This window comes from Rattus rattus, chromosome 6, assembly GCF_011064425.1.
Source record: "Rattus rattus isolate New Zealand chromosome 6, Rrattus_CSIRO_v1, whole genome shotgun sequence".
Classification (NCBI taxonomy): Eukaryota; Metazoa; Chordata; class Mammalia; order Rodentia; family Muridae; genus Rattus; species Rattus rattus.
Genome location: NC_046159.1, coordinates 32035635 through 32055152, shown reverse-complemented (window position 1 = coordinate 32055152; position 19518 = coordinate 32035635). Strand labels below are relative to the sequence as shown.

Below are 19518 nucleotides of genomic sequence, written 5' to 3'. Positions count from 1 at the left end.
ACCGCATGTACATAATGTCACTCCTGTTTCCTTTTTCTGTAGCTGTGTTTAGGGCCTTCAGGATCCTCTCTGTAGTGACTCAGAGCACCGGTCTTCATGACTCAGTCTACCTCCTAAGTGGTCCTGGAAGAACTGTGCCTCATACTGAGTGTGCAACCTCCCTGTCCCCCTCTCTCACTCCTCCCAGAGTAATCCCCGCCTGGCATTCAGATTGTTGTTTTTAGCACATGCTAGATGACATGCATCTATGTCTGGGTTATTTACCTCACATGCTATCCTCCTGTCCCCACCCCCTCTGTTACGACAAGCCCTAGTACATTGTTCTTTTTTATGACTGAATAGTATTTCACTATGTGTGTACACCACCTCTTCCCATTTCATCTCCCCATCCATTGAGGTTTCCCCGGCAATTCTTATGATCTCAGTCTAAATACAAGCATTGCCCAGAAGCTCTGGCTGTAAGGAGATCCAGCAGCATGGGCGTCCGTGGGGAGCCTGCTATAAACGCAGCACCCAAGATGCTGCCTTGTACATTTTAAGTTGAGCCCCAGAAAATATATGTGTGTAGTAAGATACCCAAAGCACTAGATTCAGCCGGGCTGCTAGTGCACACCTGTCATTCCAGCACTTAGGAGGTGGAGACAGGAGGATCAGAAGTTCAAAGAATTTGAGGGCAGCCTGGGCTACTTGAGGCCCAGTGTCCCATTAGTTAATACAGAGCAAAGAAAGCATGCAGAATGATCCCATGACTCTCTCCTCAGTTTCCTTCTATGGGAGCAGCCTGCAAAGCTCTTGACCAGCACCACAGCCAGCAGGCTGACATCACTGCTTCCAGCATGCAGCAAGCCTGCATTCTTTGCCTCTGGTGACCACTCATCTCCTGTCTATATCTTTAATTTAATACTTTCTTGTTTTTTAATTTTTTAAGGTTTATTTGTTTTATTTATCTGAGTACGCTGTAGCTGTCCTCAGACACACCAGAAGAGGGCATCAGATCCCATTACAGATGGTTGTGAACCACCATGTGGTTGCTGGGAATTGAACTCAGGACCTCTGGAATAGCAGTCAGTGCTCTTAACCGCTGAGCCATCTCTCCAGCCTCAATTTGATACTTTCGAGGGTGCAGTATATCAGAAATTGTGTAGTAAGCAGCCTTCTGAGTCCAGCGTCTCTCATCAGGATGAGCCTGATGAGAGGTCAACCAAGACTGACCTCAATCCTGCAGATTGGAAGCCAGGGCTTCTCAGAGGCTAAACACAATCCACCACTGAGCCACACCAGAGCCTCCAGCTCGCTCCTGTTTTATTGCTGAGTGGTATTCTGTGCTGTGCTACATTTGGGGGCTATTAGCAGACAGCAAGTGGGTGATCCGTGAGTGAATTCTTGTGTGAACACCACTTCCTTTTCTCTGGGTTAGGCAATCAGGGGTGCATTGCTGAGCTGTAGGAAGCCAAGTGTGTAGGACTCTAGGTCACAGCTGCACTCCATGCTGTGTGTCTGCATGGTTCCCAGTTCCCATGGGGAGTGTGCTGAGAGCATGGTGCCGTCTCTGCACGCACCTCGGCGTTCCTGACACACCATTCTGTATTTCAACCATTCCATATGTGTGCAGAAGTGTCTGCTATGCCTTCCATTTCTCTTGTGGCCAATGGTCTTAGATGTGGTGTGCCTGTGTGTGTGTGTGCATGCATGTGTGTGTGTGTGTGTGTGTGTGCACTGTGTGTGTGTGTGTGTGTGTGTGTGTGTCCTCGATCTCCTGGTGAAATGTCTCTTCATAACATTCCCCTGTCTCCTGATTGGACTGTTTGGTCTTTCCTGTTGAGTTTTGAGAGTTTGTTTTTTGGTTTTGGTTCTGATTTGGTTTGGTTTGTGAGACAACATATCAGGTAACCAAGACTGACCTCAAGCTCACAGTGACCTTGAACTTCCAATCCTCCTGCCTCTACCTCCCCAGTGCTGGGCAATAGGCATGAACCACCGTGGCCTGCAAGAGCTCTTTATGTGCACTAGGTGGTAGTCCTTGGTGGCTGGGTGACTGGAACACGGGCTCTTCTTGGCTTTTCATCCTCTTAGCAAACCCCTTTGCAAAATTTAGCATTTTGATGAAATCCACTCAGACCTTTTTTTTTTTCTACCCCTCTTGTGCCTTGCTCTTGGCCTCAAGTCTGAGGCCTAGCCATGGAGCTTGGAGGTTTGTAAAGTTTTGTGGTGTCATATTTTACAGTTTAGTGTGTAAACTAGCATCAGGCTTCAGTTTGCTTTCTTTGCCTGAGGGCTCAGGGATCCTTCAGTACCATTAACTTAAGCCTTTCTGATCTTCCTTGAAGTGCACAAACACCTCTACTCTGTCTGGGAACTGCTTGCTGGTTGCCATTCTACCCTGCGTTTATGGCCACTCCCAAACCCCCAGAGCTATAAGTGTTCTGACCATGTGACACTTCAAAACTGGGTGAGCAGGATTTGGTAATTTTTTTTTCAGAATGTTTCCTTCACTCTAAGTGTAGCAGTACATACTCCTGCAATACCAGCACTTGGCAGGTGGCTGGTGAGGCATTAAGATTGGCCTAGGCTACATAGTGAGTTCAAGGCCATCTTGGGCTACGTGAAACCCTGTCTCAAAATCAAACCAGGCTATTGAAATGGCTTAGTGGGTAAAAACAACTGACGTCAAGACTGACTGAGTTCCCACACAAGCTGGGCCTCCTATCTGCAAAAAATAAACAGTAAAATTAAAGTTTTGGTGTTTTATTATTCTAGGTTTTTTTGCATTTCTACATACATGTTAGAGTAATCTTTTTTATTTAATTTTAAGAGTGTGTGTGTGTGTGTGTATTTATATATGCATGCCTGCAGTACCTCCTGAGACCAGAAGAGGGCATCAGATCTCCTGGAGGTGGAGTTAAAGGCAGTGCTGGGAACCAAACCCATCCTCCCGAAGAGCACCGTGCAATGTTAGCCAAGGATCCATTTCTCCAGCCCTACAACAATCTTATCCATATGTATAAGGCTTGTTCCTGTGAACTGGGAGTAACTGTATTGAAACTGTATCTCACTGAGCAACTGGTTATTGTGGTGAGTCTGTGATCTGTGGTGTGAGCTTTGGTTTCTCCAATCACTTCCACCTTTCGTCTTTTTCATCCCTGAATGGTTGTTTCCAGCATGTTTAAGTTCTTTATCTGGGGACTTATTGGTTTCATCATTGTCTGAAAGTCTTGGCTGGTTGCTTTCTGTGAGCCTCTGAGTGTCCCTACCCACTCTTTTCTCTGCCCGTGTTTTTTTCATGAGGAGAGATGTTCTCATTGTAGTAGGACGTTGCTTCCTTGAGCTGCTTACCACATTTTTTTCCTTTGTCCTTAGCTGTCAGTGATTTAATGATTGTGTGTCATGCTGTGGAGTTGTCAGGGCTGTATCTGGTCTACAATTCATTTGGTTCTAAATTCGATGGGTCTACGATGTGATGGTTTGAAGTGTCCCTCACAGGGTCAGAAGTAAAAATGTCCTCCTTTAACTCAGGCAGCGAGTGCTTGTCCCCCAGGGGCAGTGCTGAAACCCTTAGGAGACGGAGCCTGCCTGGGGGAAAGAGACCATGGTCCATCATCACATGTATGAGCTGTCCCACCATGCTCATCTCCCCTGCTCTGAGGTACTGCAGTCGCTCTGAAACCGTGAGTCTTTGCTGCATTAGTTGTTTCTGACAGGCGTTGGGTTGCAGCAATGATAAAAGGAATGAGTTCTGCATCTTCTGTCAACTTTAGGAAAATCTAGCACTCCCCCTCCCAGTATATTTTATCCTTGCTATCTTGTTTCCTTCCAGTATTATTACATGAATATTAGCTCTATTTTATTAGTCCCATAGCTTCTTGGCACTTGCTTAATTATTTTAAATTTAGACTATTTCCCTCTGGTGCTGGAATTGAGTAATTTCTTTTGATTAATCTTCCAGTTCACTCACTCTTTGGTTTGGTTTGGTTTCTTGTTCACTGTGATAGATTAGACTGGTCCCGGACTTGTGGCAATCCTCCTGCCTCTGTTTCTTTCATGTTAGGTTTATAGACATGGCTACCCAGCCAGTTTACCTGCCTTCACTCTGCTCTTAATCTCATTTACGCAGTTTTCACTTCAACAATTATTATTTTTATCCTAAATTTTCTATTCAGTTCTTCCTTATATCTTGTATTTTTCCTGAGACTTTTGTTTTCTTTCCACTTATCTCAAGAACATTCACTTTTGAACACTGAAACACTTTATGACAATTCTTCGAAAAAAAAATTTAGACACTATTGGGAGAACTTTGTATCTTACCAGTGGTTTTTGTTCCTGTTGTTGTTTATTGTCTCTTTAAGTTTTTAGTACTTTACTTTGGAGGGGTGTGTGCGTGTGTGTGTGTGTGTATACACATGTATGCAGGTTCCTGGAAGGGTCTTGGAGTTGGAAGAGGGTGTCAGAGCCCCTGGAACTAGTAGAGTTACAGGTATGAGCGGTCCCACAGGTGTGCTAGGAAAGGAATTCGGCTTCTCTGAAAGTGTAGCAAGCATCTTGACCAGTGAGCCATTCCTCTAGCCCCATTTTTGTTTGTTTTTGAGAGAGAGTCTCTTGTATTCCAGGTTGGCCTCGGATAGGCCAAGGATGTCCTGAAATTCAAACTTTTTATCCTGCTTCCACCTCTGCAATGTGGGGATTGTAGACCTGCACCACCAGACAGGTTTATATAGTACTAGGATCAAATCCAGATCTTGAATGCTAGGCAATCATTCTAACAACTAAACTGTGTTCTCAGCCCATGTCCTTAAAAAAATAGAAAGAAAGATCTATTTGGGTTTTGTCCTTAAAAATAGGAAGGAAGAAGGATTTGATTGTTTTAATTTTTTGTGTATGAGTTTAACCTGTATGCCTACCTCCATTATGTAGATGCCTGATACCCACAGAAGCACACAGAAGGCTTCAAGTCCCCTAGAACTGGAGTCACAGCTCTCTGTAATGTGTCCAGTATAGGTGCTGGAAACCAAACTTGGGTCTTCTGCCAGGGCACCACGTACTTTTAACAGTTTGAGCCATCTCTCCAGTACCTTTTCTAGGCTGTGTTAGGGGAAATGGGACACATTTCAGGTTTCTGTTGTACCTGGTTTCATATGACCCTGCTAGGGTAGAAGATGGAGTCATTATTGGGAGATGTGTTTCACCATTAGCTCCAGATAGGAGTGAAATCAAGATATCCCACTCAGCTTCTGCTGGTGCTTAGAAGTGCATCACCGCGGGAGTAAAGGGAATGAGAGACCTGTGGGTGCCTCAGTCAGTGTTCTGTTACCCTGACCACACAACTCTTACCAAGTAAAGCACTTAATTGGAGCTGGCTTACAGTCTCAGAGATTTAGTCTACAGAGGGGAGTGTGGCAGCATGTAGGTAGACATGTGCTGGAAAAGTGGCTGAGAGTCCTACCCTCAGATCCACATGGGGCAGGAAGAGAGGTTCCTGAGCAGAGTTGTGTCTTTGCTGACAAGAACTTTAGGGCCTTCTGCAGAACTTGGCTTGGAGGATAGCCATTTAAGACCGAAAGATTGCCATTTTTTCCAGGCTACTACTTTCTAGGGTCTTTAACTAGACACAGTGGGTTTTGCTTGAGGCTTCTTGTTCTGTCTGCACCCCTGGTTCCTCCCTGTACCTTACAGTTCTATTCGCGTGGCCAAGAAAGAGTCCAGGAAATGCATCCTCAGATCATCCTTGGGCTTCTAAGTTCCATGGTTAATTGGCGTCTGCATCCCCAAGACCTCTGGTGCAGGTGTACTACTGCACACCTTTAATCTCAGCACTTGGAGGCAGAGGTAGCAGATCTTGGTGAGTCCAAGGATACCCTGACCTACGTAGCAAGTCTTAGGATAATCAAGGCAAAATAATGCAGCCCTGCCTCAAAAACAAAAACAGTGTCTTGGAGCTGGAGAAGTGGCTCAGTGGCTAAGAATAAGAACTGTTTTTGCAGAGGACCCAAGTTCAATTCCAAGCAACCACATCAGGCAACTCAGAACCACATGCAACTCCAGCTCCAGGGTATCTAGCGCCTCCTTCTGGCCTCCTTGAGCAACTGCACTTAAGTTCACCTACCCCCCCAATACTCTTACACATAATTAAGAATAAAAAATCTTACTTTCTGGGGATTGGTCCATTTGCTTTTTGGCTTTTGAAATTGAGTCTCATGATATTGTCCAAGGTGTTCTCACACTACTGGGTTCAAGTGATCCTCCTGCCTCAGCTTTCCAGGTCACTGGAACTACAGGAATGTTGCAAGTATGTACGAGGGTTCCAGTTGTGTTGAATGGGATGCAGTCTGGAAAGGCAGGGGGAAGACCTGCTGGTAAGAGCTGTCCACTGCAGGACAGCAGGGGCTGAGCCCTGTCATTCTATTCACAAGGATAGAATAAAGATTTTGTGAATGAATGAATGAATGAATGAATGAATGAATGAATGAACAAACGAACAAATGGGTAAAGGCAGAACGAGTGGGCAGATGGATGACTGCAAAACCGAGTGAAGGCACATCAGATGTCACCCACGGCCACACAGGCTCCTATTTCTGCCTGCTCTTGGTTCTGAGACAAACCCGGTGGTGTCAAGGATCCCTCAGTGTGGGAGCAGGGTGACAGCCTATTGGGCCCCAGATTACTTGGCTGAGGGAGACAGACCGAGGGAGCACCCAATTCCAGGTATGCTCATCCGCACCGCCCCCACCTTTTTTCTCTTTTGTTCACTGTAGTTTTGTAAATCTTTTTTTCCCCGAAGCAGAGAACATCCTGGATAAGTTGGGTTTTTGGAAGTGTCTTTCTCAAAGCTGAATCTTCAGGGATTTGAGAGAAAAGGAAAACTCCATTCCTCGTACCCTGAAATGACACTCGCGTGCCTGGTTGGGAGTTGCGTTGACTAGTTCTGGCTAACCTTAGCATAGATGTTCATATTTTCCATTTCCTGACATTTTTATTTAAAGCTTTTATTTCCTATCTTCCCTTCCAGTGAAAAGGAAGGCTAGGAGCTGGGGGGCGGGGGTGGGGTCCAAGTTCGATGGAAGGTCTGGGAAGTCAGTGTGCTGTGCCTGCTGGACGTCTGTGTTTATGAAGCCTGAGGCTGAACCCCAGAACCCCACACTCGGCAAGCGCTCTGTCATTGAGTCACACCCCAGTCCATTGTCACCCCACCTTGGGTCTCTTAGTGTTGGTATCAAGCTCTATAAGCCTCAGTTCTACATCTTTGACTAAGGGGAGGCCACTAGCGGTGTGAGGGGTGAGAAGAACGGACCTCTCCAGACTGATGGATCCGTATACCTCCTCATCGCTGAGGTCCAAAGCCAGGGGGAAGAAACAGCTGAATTGAGCTTTCCATGTGTTCCTTTTGGGGGACCATGTATCGCTCAGCACCCCTTTCCTGCATTCATCTGTCTCTATGGGGGTGGTCCAGATGAACAGTTGTGATCTCCTAAGCCAGTGGTACTCAACCAGTAGATCTTGACCCCTTTTACCGGGTCACATATCAGACATTTACGTTATGATTTATAACAGTAGGAAAATTACAGTTATAAAGTAGCAACAAAAATAATGTTATGGTTGGGAGTAACCACAACATGAGGGTCACAGCCTTAGAAAGTTGAGAGCCACTGTCCTAAACCCTTATACCACTGTCACATGGGGAGACTGGGGAAATTCTGATGAACTCACTGTGTACTCTTACCAAGAAGCTATGAGATTAGGGTTGGGATTTAGCTCAGTGGTAGAGCGCTTGCCAAAAGGCCCCTGGGTTGGTCCCCAGCTCGAAAAAAAAAAAAAAAAAAAAGAAGCTATGAGATTAATAAGGTGTGTGTGTGTGTGTGTGTGTGTGTGTGTGTGTGTGTGTGTGTGTACGCATGCGTGCTTGTGTTTGGGGGGGTATGTGCATGTATGTGTTGCTTAATTTATTTGATTGAACTTAGAGCCTCACACATGCCTGGCTTATTGCTCTAACCACTACCCATGCAACAGTTAAGTCTTGGCACTGGCGGAAGCCATTGTTCTGTTAGTCAACTGGCTTGCTGTCAGGTAAATGACACTGAGGGGCTGGAGAGATGGCTCACAGTTAAGGGCACAGTCTGCCCTTGCAGAGGACCCAGGCCTAGTTCTCAGTTCATGTGCTGTCTCACAGCCATCTGTAAGGCTTTCCCCCAACATCCTCTTCTGAATGTCCCAGGCCCAGCACACACAGTGCAAAACAGTCTTAGGCTCTCATACACGTAAAGTGTGAATTTAAAGCTTTGGGGAGAGAAATAAATCAATGGTCCTGAGAATCTTGGACTCCGTCCTGTTTCCCACACTTGTACAGAGAAGATGATTTTAACAGATTCTGAGCTCCAGAGCCCTGGGCAGCCTCTGCCTCCTGGCCCTGCAGCCTCTCTCCTAACACACTGACACTTTAATATATTATTCTGGTTTGGTTGTGATTTTGAGGTACTGTTTTACTACACAGCCTAAGCTGGCCTCGAACTTAACAGTCCTCCTACTTTGGAGGAATTTTAAAAAAAAAATCTTCCACGGCTCTAATAAGGCATGTTTTATAAACTTTCTACTGCAAGTCATACGATCCAAGTGCTGAGGGCTGGAGTGATGGCTCAGTGGTTGACAGTGCCTGGGAGTACTTTGTTCCTTCTCACTGTCGGCAGACAGTGACCCTTTCGGTAATAGACTGTGTAGTTAGGATACAGTCATCAGCTGCCTTGGAGAGGACCCAGGTTCAGTTCCCGGCACCTGCATGGTAGCTCACAACCATCCTTAAATCTACTTGGAGTGGATCTGGTGTGTTCTGACCTCCCTGAGCCCCAGGTTCATACATGCTGCACATCTATACATGCAGGCCACACACACACACACACACACACACACACACACACACACACACAACCAGCTGCAGCATATTCTCTCATTCCCCCAAAATTTCTCCTTGTTCTTGAACTACTCTGAGTCATTACAAACTTTCTGTCTCTGTCTGTATGTCTGTATGTATGTCTGCCTGTCAATCTCTAATTTGCTGGTTCTGGATAATAGCTGCCTTGGTGTTTCACTGTGTGGAGGTTTTTGGGGGGAGAGGGTTATTGTTTTGTTTTGTTTTTCGACAAGGTCTCTGGGGCTCATCATGTAGATCAGGCTCGCAAACAGATCTGCCTTCTTCTGCCACACGTGTGTTGGGATTAAAGGCAGCAGCATGCACCGCTCAGCCTGTCAGTACTTTGTTCCTTCTCATTGATCATCGCCCAGTGACCCTTCTAGCAATAGACCGGTAGTTAGAATACAGTCACCAGCTGCTGTATGGGGTTTCTCTAGGCCACGGTGAGCAACGCTGTTTGCCTGCCCGCTTCCTGTGGACACACACTCTTGGTTCTCCGGCGTGCGGATAGCATCTAGGCATGGGATTTCAGCTCCAAAGGTGACTGTATTTAGACTCCTGAGGAACCTGCGCTGCCCCCCACAGCACCTGTGCCACGTCATATTTTCCCAGCAGCCCTTGGGGCTAACTTGTCTACTTCCAGCACCAGCTATTGTTCTTTCCTAATTATTAGTCAGCCCAGTAGACATGGAGTCTTGTGTCACCTTGGCAGCGATTTGCATTCCCTTAGAGACTCACACGGTTGCAAATATTTTCATGGGGAATGCATTTCCTTTCTTTTCTGTCTTTCTGGTGAAATGTCCTTCAGATCCTTTCCTAGTTTTTGAGGGGGATCACTTCTCATCTTCTCATGGTTGTGTGGGAGGAGTTCTTCCTGTAGTCACATGTCCTTTCCAGATGGTGTTATGTCCCAGAAAGACTTTATCAGACGGTTTCATTCATGTGAATATGGTATGCTCACCCAAAGTGCTCAGCGCCACCGCTCGTCCACACACCACTCCTACATGACCCCAGTCACAGCTGCAGTGCATTGTGGGCGTCTCCTGGATATATCACATACAGGTCAAATACAGACTAAAGAATCCTCTGCCTTCCAAAGCCCTATGCTTCCACACGTTTCGCATGGTGTTTGTTTAAAACAAGATCTCCTTGTGTTTCCAAGGCTGCCCTGTGTAGCTAAGGCTGACCTTGAATTCATGTTGATCCTCCTGCCTCAGCCTCATGAATGACAGATTACACCCCACACACACACCATGCTGGGCTCTGTGTTGCTCTCTAAGTCTGGTTTACCAATTTCTCCTTTCAGGCTTGAACCTTTAGTGCCATATCTAAGAAACGTTACATTTTGTTTTAAAATGCATGTGTTTTAATTTTTTGTGTATGCCTGCCTTGCCTTCATGTATGGATGTATACCATGTATAAGCCTGGAGCTGTCAGAGTCAAAAGAGGGTATTGGATCCCCCTAGAACTAGAGTCATGGGTGGTTTTAACTGCCATGTGGGTGCTGGGAACCGAACCAAGGTCCTCTTCGAGAGCAGTAAACACTTCACTCCTGAGCTATTTCTCCAGCCCCCAGACACAAGAATGTAGACCTACACCCCGAGAAGATCCCTGAGGGTCTCTGCCCAAGCTCAAGGTCACCTGCCAACTGCTTCTTTCACTGAGGCTGACCTCTGTAGCAGAGCTCAGATGGTCTCCCACCACTGCCATCTGCTCTGTGAGCACAGAAGGTGACTCTGCCAAGCTTAGGGCTTTGTGAAAATTGTGCCCTCCCAGACATGAGGAGGCTGTGCCATCCTTGGCACAGCCTTGCCTGTGGTGCTTTTTACTTGATGGGAGCCAAGAAATGAATGTTTTTACTTACTCAACTAGAAGTGTCAGCTATGCAAATAAAGAGCATAGGCTGGAACGGGGATCGGTTCAGAATGTGCCCAAATGGAATCATGAATTCTCATTCCTTGAAGAGAAAAAAAACCTGTTAAAAAAAAACAATTATTATTTTAAATGAAATTATTTTCATTGTGTTTTTAAAAATGAATGTGGTTGATGTGTTTATTTTTCCTATCACTAAATTAAGTCAAATCTCATTTCTTGACACCTTTGGGAATATTAAACAATGTTTTCCACAGCCCAGAGAGAGCCATGAGCGCAGCAGAGGTCCGTCCTCTCTCAGAGCCTTTAGGTCAGTAGAATTGGCACCACCCTGTACAAACAACACCTTGAAGATTTAATTTTGTCCCCAGATTTTCCTATGTTGTCAAGAGTGGTCTAAAACTAGGTATCGGTGACTATGTGATAATCTCTGCTTTAGTGACCCTCACTCTCTGCTACTGTAACAAAATACCCAAGGCAGGCTAACTATAAAGAAAAAAGATTGACTCAGCTCAGAATTTAGTAAAAAGGCCAAGGTTGGGCACTGCCAGTGCAGTAGCCTCTGGTGGGCGCAGCTATGGAGTATGTGTGGAAGGCAAAGGCATATGAAACGGGAAGCCAGAGAGAGCCCAGAGTCAGGTTCAGGTTCAGGTTTCAGCACCAATAGTTCTTCCAAGATTTGAAGGTCTCAGGAGAGCTACCTTGATCCCAAGATGAGCAGTTCCCCCAGGGGGCTGGAGGCCCCATTAAGCCCCTCCCATCTTGGTGACTCATTAGGCCCCTCCCATCTTGGTGACTAGAAGCCCTTATAGGCTGATCTGCATCCACATACAAACCACACACCTGCAGGTCAGCCTTTTGGGGGCTAACACAGTGGAGATAGGTTTTTTCGTGTTTGTTTTTTTCTGGATTTCTTTTGAGGTCATTAATAGCCAGAGATGACCTTTAACTCCTGTCCTGCCCCTCTCTACCTTGCAGGTGTTGAGATCACCCACCTTGGGTCTACCTCTTCATTCACGTTTCAGATTACTGTGAAAGATTTTTTTTCTAACTCTGAAGCTTCCAAGGAAGGCTAGGCAAGTTGTTTAAATGGCATGCAACAATGCTCATCAGTAAGATAAACAATTTCTAAAGTTCAGGTTAGTGCTGGCTGTGCCTTTAATCCCAGCACTTGGGAGACAGAGGCAGGCAGATCTCTGTAAGTTTGAGGCCAGCCTGGTCAACATAGTAAGACCCTGTCTAAATAAATAAAAAAGCAAATAAGCAAGCAAATAAATAAATAAATGCCAAATCAATTATGAGAAGAGAAGGGGTCTCTTTAGCTAGACTGGGGCAGCTATGACTGTTGGAAAGTGTGGTGGTTGCAACAATTGGGCACCTTCTATATGCCAGGCACAGTACTGAGTGCCTTGAATGCTACATCTGAAGCCACCATTGCAGGTTTTAGTCAGATCATTACCTTTGAGAAAGATGGATGGCATTTAATTTAAATTACGTGGAGGCTACCCGTTGTCATGTACTTCTTATGCAAGGGGAGCTTAGATTTCTCAAGGTAGCTCTTGGTTGTATTAGATGAGGTCTGACTCATGAAGAACCCGTGTTGGGCTTGGGGAGGTGGCACAGTTGGCAGCATTCGGGAAGTTGCCTAGCATTCAGGAGGCCCTGGGTTCTGTCCCCAGGACTGCATAAAACTTGGCATGGTGTCACATGCCCCTCATCCCAGAACTCAGGAGATGGAGACAGGAGGACCAGAAGTTTAGGGGCATCCTTAGCTATATAGGGAGTTTGAGTTGGAGAGCTAGCCTGGGTTACATGAGCCCCTCTCTCGAAAACCAAAACAAGGACTGAAGACGCGGTGGCTCTGTGTCAAAGAGTGTGAACTGCTCTTGCAGACGATCCCAGCACCCAAGTCCAGCAGTCTTCAACAACTCGTACTGCCAGCTCCATGGCATCCAATGGACTCTCCGGGCCTCTGAGCATACCTGCACATGGGGGTACACACCCTTGAAACCCACAACACAAGCATGTCCTCCTTACTGTGAGATGCATGTTGTGTCCTAGGCTAGATAAACGTGCCATTGCTCTGGGCACTTTTTCTTCTGTACCCCAGGGAATATCTGACGTCAGCTATGCTGCTGTCACTCTGGGAGGTTTCCGCTACTGGTGTCCCATGCACAGTAGCTGCAGATGTTTGCGTAGACCAGGCTCAGGGAAGACCCCACCACAGAGTAAGGCATCTCCCAAATGCCAGTGGCACTCAGGTGAGCGACCCAAGGGGAGCACACCTAAACCACAGTCTCGGCAAACGCTCTCGCGCTGTGTGGCTTTGAGTACTTGGTTGGCCTCTCTGAGTGTGGACTACTCAGGTTAATATGACAGATGTGTGAGAGAGGCCCAGGGCTTGGCTTCTTGCTGTCTGTGGTCCAGAGTGTGGCAGGAACATTGACCTTGGGCTTGTTCCACAGTTCTTGAACTTGATTGGATTTTTCTAGTTGCAGTCACTAGGTAAAGAGCCTGCTCCTCCTGGTGGCTTTGGTCTGTATCTGCCACTGTAATTCAGAAGGATGTTGGCCTCCTAGCAGGGAGGAAGGGAGGAGTGAAGGAGGGGGGCATTTTTTTCTGCCTTTGATATAAGGATACGTTGCCAGGATCTAAACTGCTCAGTCTCCTGGGGACTAGGGGATGCATGAGGCTGAAGGGATCCATGCCCCTGCCCTCATCCTCTCTGCAGGCCCCTGTCTCTACATGCCCCTCCCTTTCTCTTCAGTCTCTTGTTATGCGAGGTCAGACGGGAGCCCATGTCCCCCATGTTCTTTCTCTTCAGTCCTCGATGGGATGTGAAGCCAGGTGGGGGTCCCAGTCTCTGTGTGTCCCCACCCTCTTCACAGTCTCTTGTGAGAAGTAAGACTGGATAGGATCTTGTCTCCCTCCTTCCCTGTAGTCTCTGTGGGCTGTGAGGTCAGATGGGGTCTGTGTTGGCATTGTCGCCCTCTTGCCACAAGCGCCTGGCCCTCTTATAGAAACTGTTGTGGATCTTGCCCTTCAAACTGCTGATCCAAAAGGAGGGAGGAACACACTGGCTTGGTATTTCCTGGCTACGTCCTGTCTAAGGATTTGATAAAGCACAGGTACTTCCCAGCCACTCTGAGCCTGTAATCCAGTAGCTTCCAGAAAATTCCCCAAATGCGGAGATGCTCTGTACCTCCTGACACCACATTCCTGGTTATTCGAACATTTTTATTTAAGGCTTGAGGCTTGGAGGCAGAGCATTTGTCTGGGAAGGGTGACACTCTAGGTATGGTTTCCAGTATTGAAAAACATCTTTCTTTTTCTTTCAATTTTATTAGTACTTTGGTATTTTGTTTCCTTTAATTTAAAAGTAGCTGGCCCTGAGTGGGACACAGAGTGGAGGAATTCTCTCTCACGGGCCCTCTGCAGTCCTCTGTGTGTGACCGTACGCTCCAGACCTAGAACCCATGGGTCCCTGAGGCATCTCTTTTTCTTGAGAAGTCCCTAGAATTCCTTCAAGCCTGTCCCTAAGTCTCCCCCTCCTTTCTTGGAATCGCAGCAGCCCTTCTCAGGCCAGTGCCGTCTGCTGAGCTCCCTGTGTGGCCATTTCTTTCTGGGCTCACAGCCGGCTCCCATCGTTCCCCAAGGCTTTTCCACTTCCATGGAACTGCGGGCTTTCCTCTGGCCTCACTGTGCGAGCTGGGCACAGGGCTTGCTTCCCAAGTGCTCTCCAACAGCCCCACCCCTACGGCTCCCTCCCAATTGCTTCCCTCCAACAGCTGCCTCTTCCAACAACAATTCTTGGACAGTGGCTTAAGCAAAGAACACATTTCGCTACTATAGGAGCAAGATTGCAGAGTTCCTTCAGCAGCTCTGTGTCAACAAAGTCTAAACTGCAGCCTCTGTGGTTTTCTTGACATTCCTAACTACCTCCAAACTACCATCGTACTCCAAACACCCCTTCCTCACTCCCTTTCAGGAGTAGGGTAGAGGGAAAGGGGGATTTTCATAGCTTGGCATCTTTGCCACAGGGGAAGAATGAATGCTTTTGAACCCCACAGCCTCTTTCTGGCCACAGTTTTGTCCCAGGACCATCAAAGAGGTCCCAGATAATGAGATTTCTCATGGTGTTCAAGACATGTTCGGAATAAGACTTGTATAAGTCACCCTGTTCTGGTTAAACTCTGGTATCTAAACTCCACAAGATCAGAGGTTTTCTTCCCTCTGGTTTATCAACAGTGGAATCTCTGATATTCATAATAATGCCAGGAATCCAGCAACTAGTCCCTGGCAGAATGTGAGGACCGCAGGAACGCATGAGTGAATACATGGTCCTGATGGTGGGATGGATGTCCACCACCCCCAGCGGCTTCTACTCCAGTCTGACCAGCATGGTGTTCCTAGGTGACCTCTGATCATCTTGATCTCTGACCTTGATCTTGTGTCTTCTTTTCTCCCAGGGAGGGAGCCATCTCTGGAGGCTGCCCTTGTGCCAATGAGCTTTGCCAATACCTCCTCTACCTTCGAAGACAAGATGTGTGAGGGGAACAGGACAGCCATGGCCAGCCCTCAGCTGCTGCCCCTGGTGGTGGTTCTCAGTAGTATCTCCCTGGTCACAGTGGGCCTCAACCTGCTGGTGCTGTACGCTGTGCACAGTGAGCGCAAGCTACACACCGTGGGCAACCTGTACATTGTCAGCCTGTCTGTGGCAGACCTGATTGTAGGGGCAGTCGTCATGCCCATGAACATCCTCTATCTCATCATGACTAAGTGGTCCCTGGGCCGCCCTCTCTGCCTCTTTTGGCTCTCTATGGATTATGTGGCCAGCACGGCATCCATCTTTAGCGTCTTCATCCTGTGTATCGATCGCTACCGCTCCGTCCAGCAACCCCTCCGGTACCTGAGGTACCGAACCAAGACCCGGGCTTCAGCTACCATCCTGGGGGCCTGGTTCTTCTCCTTCTTGTGGGTTATACCCATACTTGGCTGGCATCACTTCAAGCCCCCAGCCCCAGAGCTTCAGGAAGACAAGTGTGAGACAGACTTCTACAATGTCACTTGGTTCAAGATCATGACTGCTATTATTAACTTCTACCTCCCCACTTTGCTTATGCTGTGGTTCTATGTGAAGATCTACAAGGCTGTGCGGCGACACTGTCAGCACCGCCAGCTCACCAACGGGTCCCTCCCTTCCTTTTCAGAACTCAAGCTGAGGTCAGACGATACCAAGGAAGGTGCCAAGAAACCTGGGAGAGAGTCTCCCTGGGGGGTTCTGAAAAGGCCATCAAGAGACCCCAGTGTAGGACTGGATCAGAAGTCAACATCTGAAGACCCCAAGATGACCTCTCCAACTGTCCTCAGCCAAGAGGGGGAAAGGGAAACACGTCCCTGTTTCCGTCTCGACATCATGCAGAAACAGTCTGTGGCTGAGGGAGATGTCAGGGGCTCAAAGGCCAATGATCAGGCCTTGAGCCAGCCCAAAATGGATGAGCAGAGCCTGAATACTTGTCGGCGGATCAGTGAGACATCAGAGGACCAGACCTTGGTGGATCAACAGTCCTTCTCCCGGACCACAGACTCAGACACAAGCATAGAGCCAGGGCCGGGCAGAGTCCAATCGAGAAGTGGGTCTAACAGTGGCCTGGATTACATCAAGATCACCTGGAAGAGGCTCCGCTCACACTCCAGACAGTATGTGTCCGGGCTGCACTTGAACCGAGAGCGGAAGGCAGCCAAGCAGTTGGGTTTTATCATGGCGGCCTTCATTCTCTGCTGGATTCCCTATTTCATCTTCTTCATGGTCATTGCCTTCTGCAAGAGCTGCTGCAGTGAACCCGTGCATATGTTCACCATTTGGCTGGGCTACATCAACTCCACGCTGAACCCCCTCATCTACCCCCTGTGCAACGAGAACTTCAAGAAGACATTCAAGAAGATCCTGCACATCCGCTCCTAAGGGCATACCAAAAGGATGCCACACAGTGGATAGACAACGTCTGATGTCCAAGAGGGAACCAGAGGAAGAAAGCATGGGTGTCACTAGACCCCTGAGCATTAGGAAGTGGAATCTAAGGTCCTGGGCTGAGCAGTCTGAAGGCATTCCCAGGAGCTGTCAGAAGGAAAGCAGGCAGCAGAGCGATTGTGCCCTGGGTAGAATGCAGAGCATCTGAAGGAGACCCAGGCAGAGCATGGCTGGCCCTCGGGGACTGTGGGAGTCTCAGGTACTCCGTGGAAGTCAAACTCTCTGACTTAAGTTTCTTGGTGACTGAAGCGACAATGTGTGGCTATAGTTCTTCTGGAGGGTTAGCCTGGACTCAGACTTCCCGAACAAAAGCTATGCGACTGCAGAGACATGCACGCCGATGCTGTCCCCTCCCAGGGGTTACCTGGAGAGGCCTGGCAGCTGTTTCACTGCAGCCACACTTCTCAAAATGCAGTCCTTCCGAGCCGAGCCTCTCTTACAGCATTGTCCAGAGCCGTGTGCCCCACCGTGGAACTTGCCTTACCCGTGTCTCAGAGTTTCTAGGAAATTAGGCAGCTTGTGAGTCCATCATTTTCAACTCTTAGTTCTTTTGGGCTTTTAAAATGGCGGCAGCAACAACAACAACACAGTAACAAAAACTGTCCTCAAATGTCAAGAGGAGGAGGAAGAGACTTTTGAATGGCTCCATTTTAAGCAAAGGAAAGGCAAGACAGCCTTATTTCTTTAGGACTCCACCAGGGGGCTCTCACTCTAGGCCCCTGGCGTGACAAAAGAAAAGAGGTTCCTGGAATCATTTGATACTCACGTCAGAAACTCGGGATGAGAACTTTGTATGGCCTCAGTTCGTCACTTCTCCAAAAGGGAAGAAATGTCCCCTGTCATGTACTCACAGTGTTCCCCGAGAGAAGTGACAGTGTCCCGAGTAACGGGCATGGAGCACACCTGTCCACAGAGGGTGACCCTCGGAAGGGACAAATGTGCTTTTCTCTATGAGACTGTGTGGTTTCTGGTCACACATGCTGAACGAATTCTGTTGAAATCATGGGAACGTCCAGTTTTATTTATGACAGAGTCGGGTTGTGATTTATATTTTAAAATGTAATGCTGAACATCAATGAGTGTTGCAAGTAGGAACCCCTGTAAAAGCTGGCCTTTTGTGTCTGTGTTCCTGTTTGCATGATCTGTCCAAATGAGATATTTTTGCTTACCTAAAACACGACAACATTTGGAAGGATACTGTTATATGGCTGCTTTGTGTCTACTTTTCTGAGTCTCATAGGCTGGGGGAACAGGTGGAAACGGAAGCCTGACAAGGATTTCTGTCTGGTTTCGACTCAAATTTATAAATGTCCTTTAATAGGACTTTTGTTTTTCTAGAACTTGGTGGGGAGCAAGACAGCCATGGCCAGCCCTCAGCTGCTGCCCCTGGTGGTGGTTCTAAGTGTTGTCTTACTCCTTCTTTCATCCTGGGACACTCTTCATGCTCAAGCTTTGGGGGGGGGGTGTCTGAGGGTTATTCTGAGAAAGGAGCTTTGACTTGGGTATGACAAGGACAAGAAGTGAATAAACGTCAGCTAAGGAACACACAATGCCCTGTGACAGTGCTCAGAGTTTCCAACGCTTACACAGGAGTGCTTTCACATCAACCTAAAAATAAAACATTGGAGGCTGGAGTGATGGCTTGGTGGTTAAGAACACTGCCTAACCATATAGAGGACCCAGGTTAAGTTCCCACCTCCTACATGGCAACTCATAAGCATCTATAACTCTAGTTCCAGACCCAGCCCCTGCTTCTCACCTCCTCAGGCATAAGGCACATACTTGGTGTACATGCATACATAAAGGTCACACACACACACACACACACACACACACACACACACACACACATGAAATAAATCTAAAAGGTAAAGTTGGGGCTGGAGAGATGGGTCAGTAATTAAGAACCCAGGCTGCTCTTGCAGAAGATCCAGGTAGGCCTTAGCACACACGGTTCCTGAAGATCAGGTGCCCTCTTCTGGCATCTGTGGGCACACAGTACACATAGATACATAGAAGGAAAACACTCTCACACATGTAAAAATGAAATACATTTGAACACAGGTGTGGCAGCATGCAGCTGTAATCCCAGTGCTGGGGAGACAGAGACTGGGGTACCCAGCTCATTGAGCTGGGTCAGAAGGACAAGGCTCAGCAAATCTCAAAAACTAAGCTAGAGATGGATAAAAGAAGGCATCCAACGTTGGTTTCTGGGTGTCACACACCACCACCACCACCACCACCACCACCAACAACAACAACAACAACAACAACAACACCATGAACATATGCCAGCAGCCAGACTTTGTGCTTTAACAACACTAACACCATACTGGGCTCATCTTGCCTTCATAGCTAGGCAAACAGACACTGAGAAGCATGGAGCCCACCGTGTGGCTCTAGGATGCACTTCCTCTCTGCTCTGTCAGCTGTGGCTGCACCTGTCTACATGGTTGAATTCATCTCGGAATTATAAAAAGCCCTGGACTGAGTACAGAGGTGGCCTTGGACTCTGCCCATTTGGGAAGAATCGGTGGTGGGTGGTTTGCACAAAATCCAAGAGAAGCCACGCTTTTTGCCCTAAATTTAAAAAGATATAGAAATAAAAATAAAATCCTCGATGGAGAGGAGTCAGTGATGGATAAGAGCCTTCAGACTCTTCAATTCCTTCCAGATTCTTTGCATGGGCTAATTAACTTCAGGCAAGTTCTCTGAATGACCA

General features: G+C 47.5%; 1 protein-coding gene across 3 annotated transcripts in view; it reads left to right on the top strand.

The window, feature by feature from the left end:
- Positions 1-18346, top strand: part of Hrh1 (histamine receptor H1) — an 86335-nt gene extending 67989 nt beyond the window's left edge. For 2 of the 3 annotated variants that reach the window (XM_032905893.1, XM_032905894.1), the window contains exon 2: positions 15235-18346. In XM_032905893.1, coding sequence (XP_032761784.1) covers positions 15235-16730 — 1496 coding nt within the window. In that variant the 3' untranslated portion in view covers positions 16731-18346. Of the gene's footprint in view, positions 1-13011; positions 13027-15234 lie in introns of those variants that run through there. The other variant, XM_032905895.1, reaches the window with a different exon arrangement.
- Positions 18347-19518: the final 1172 nt, after the last annotated feature.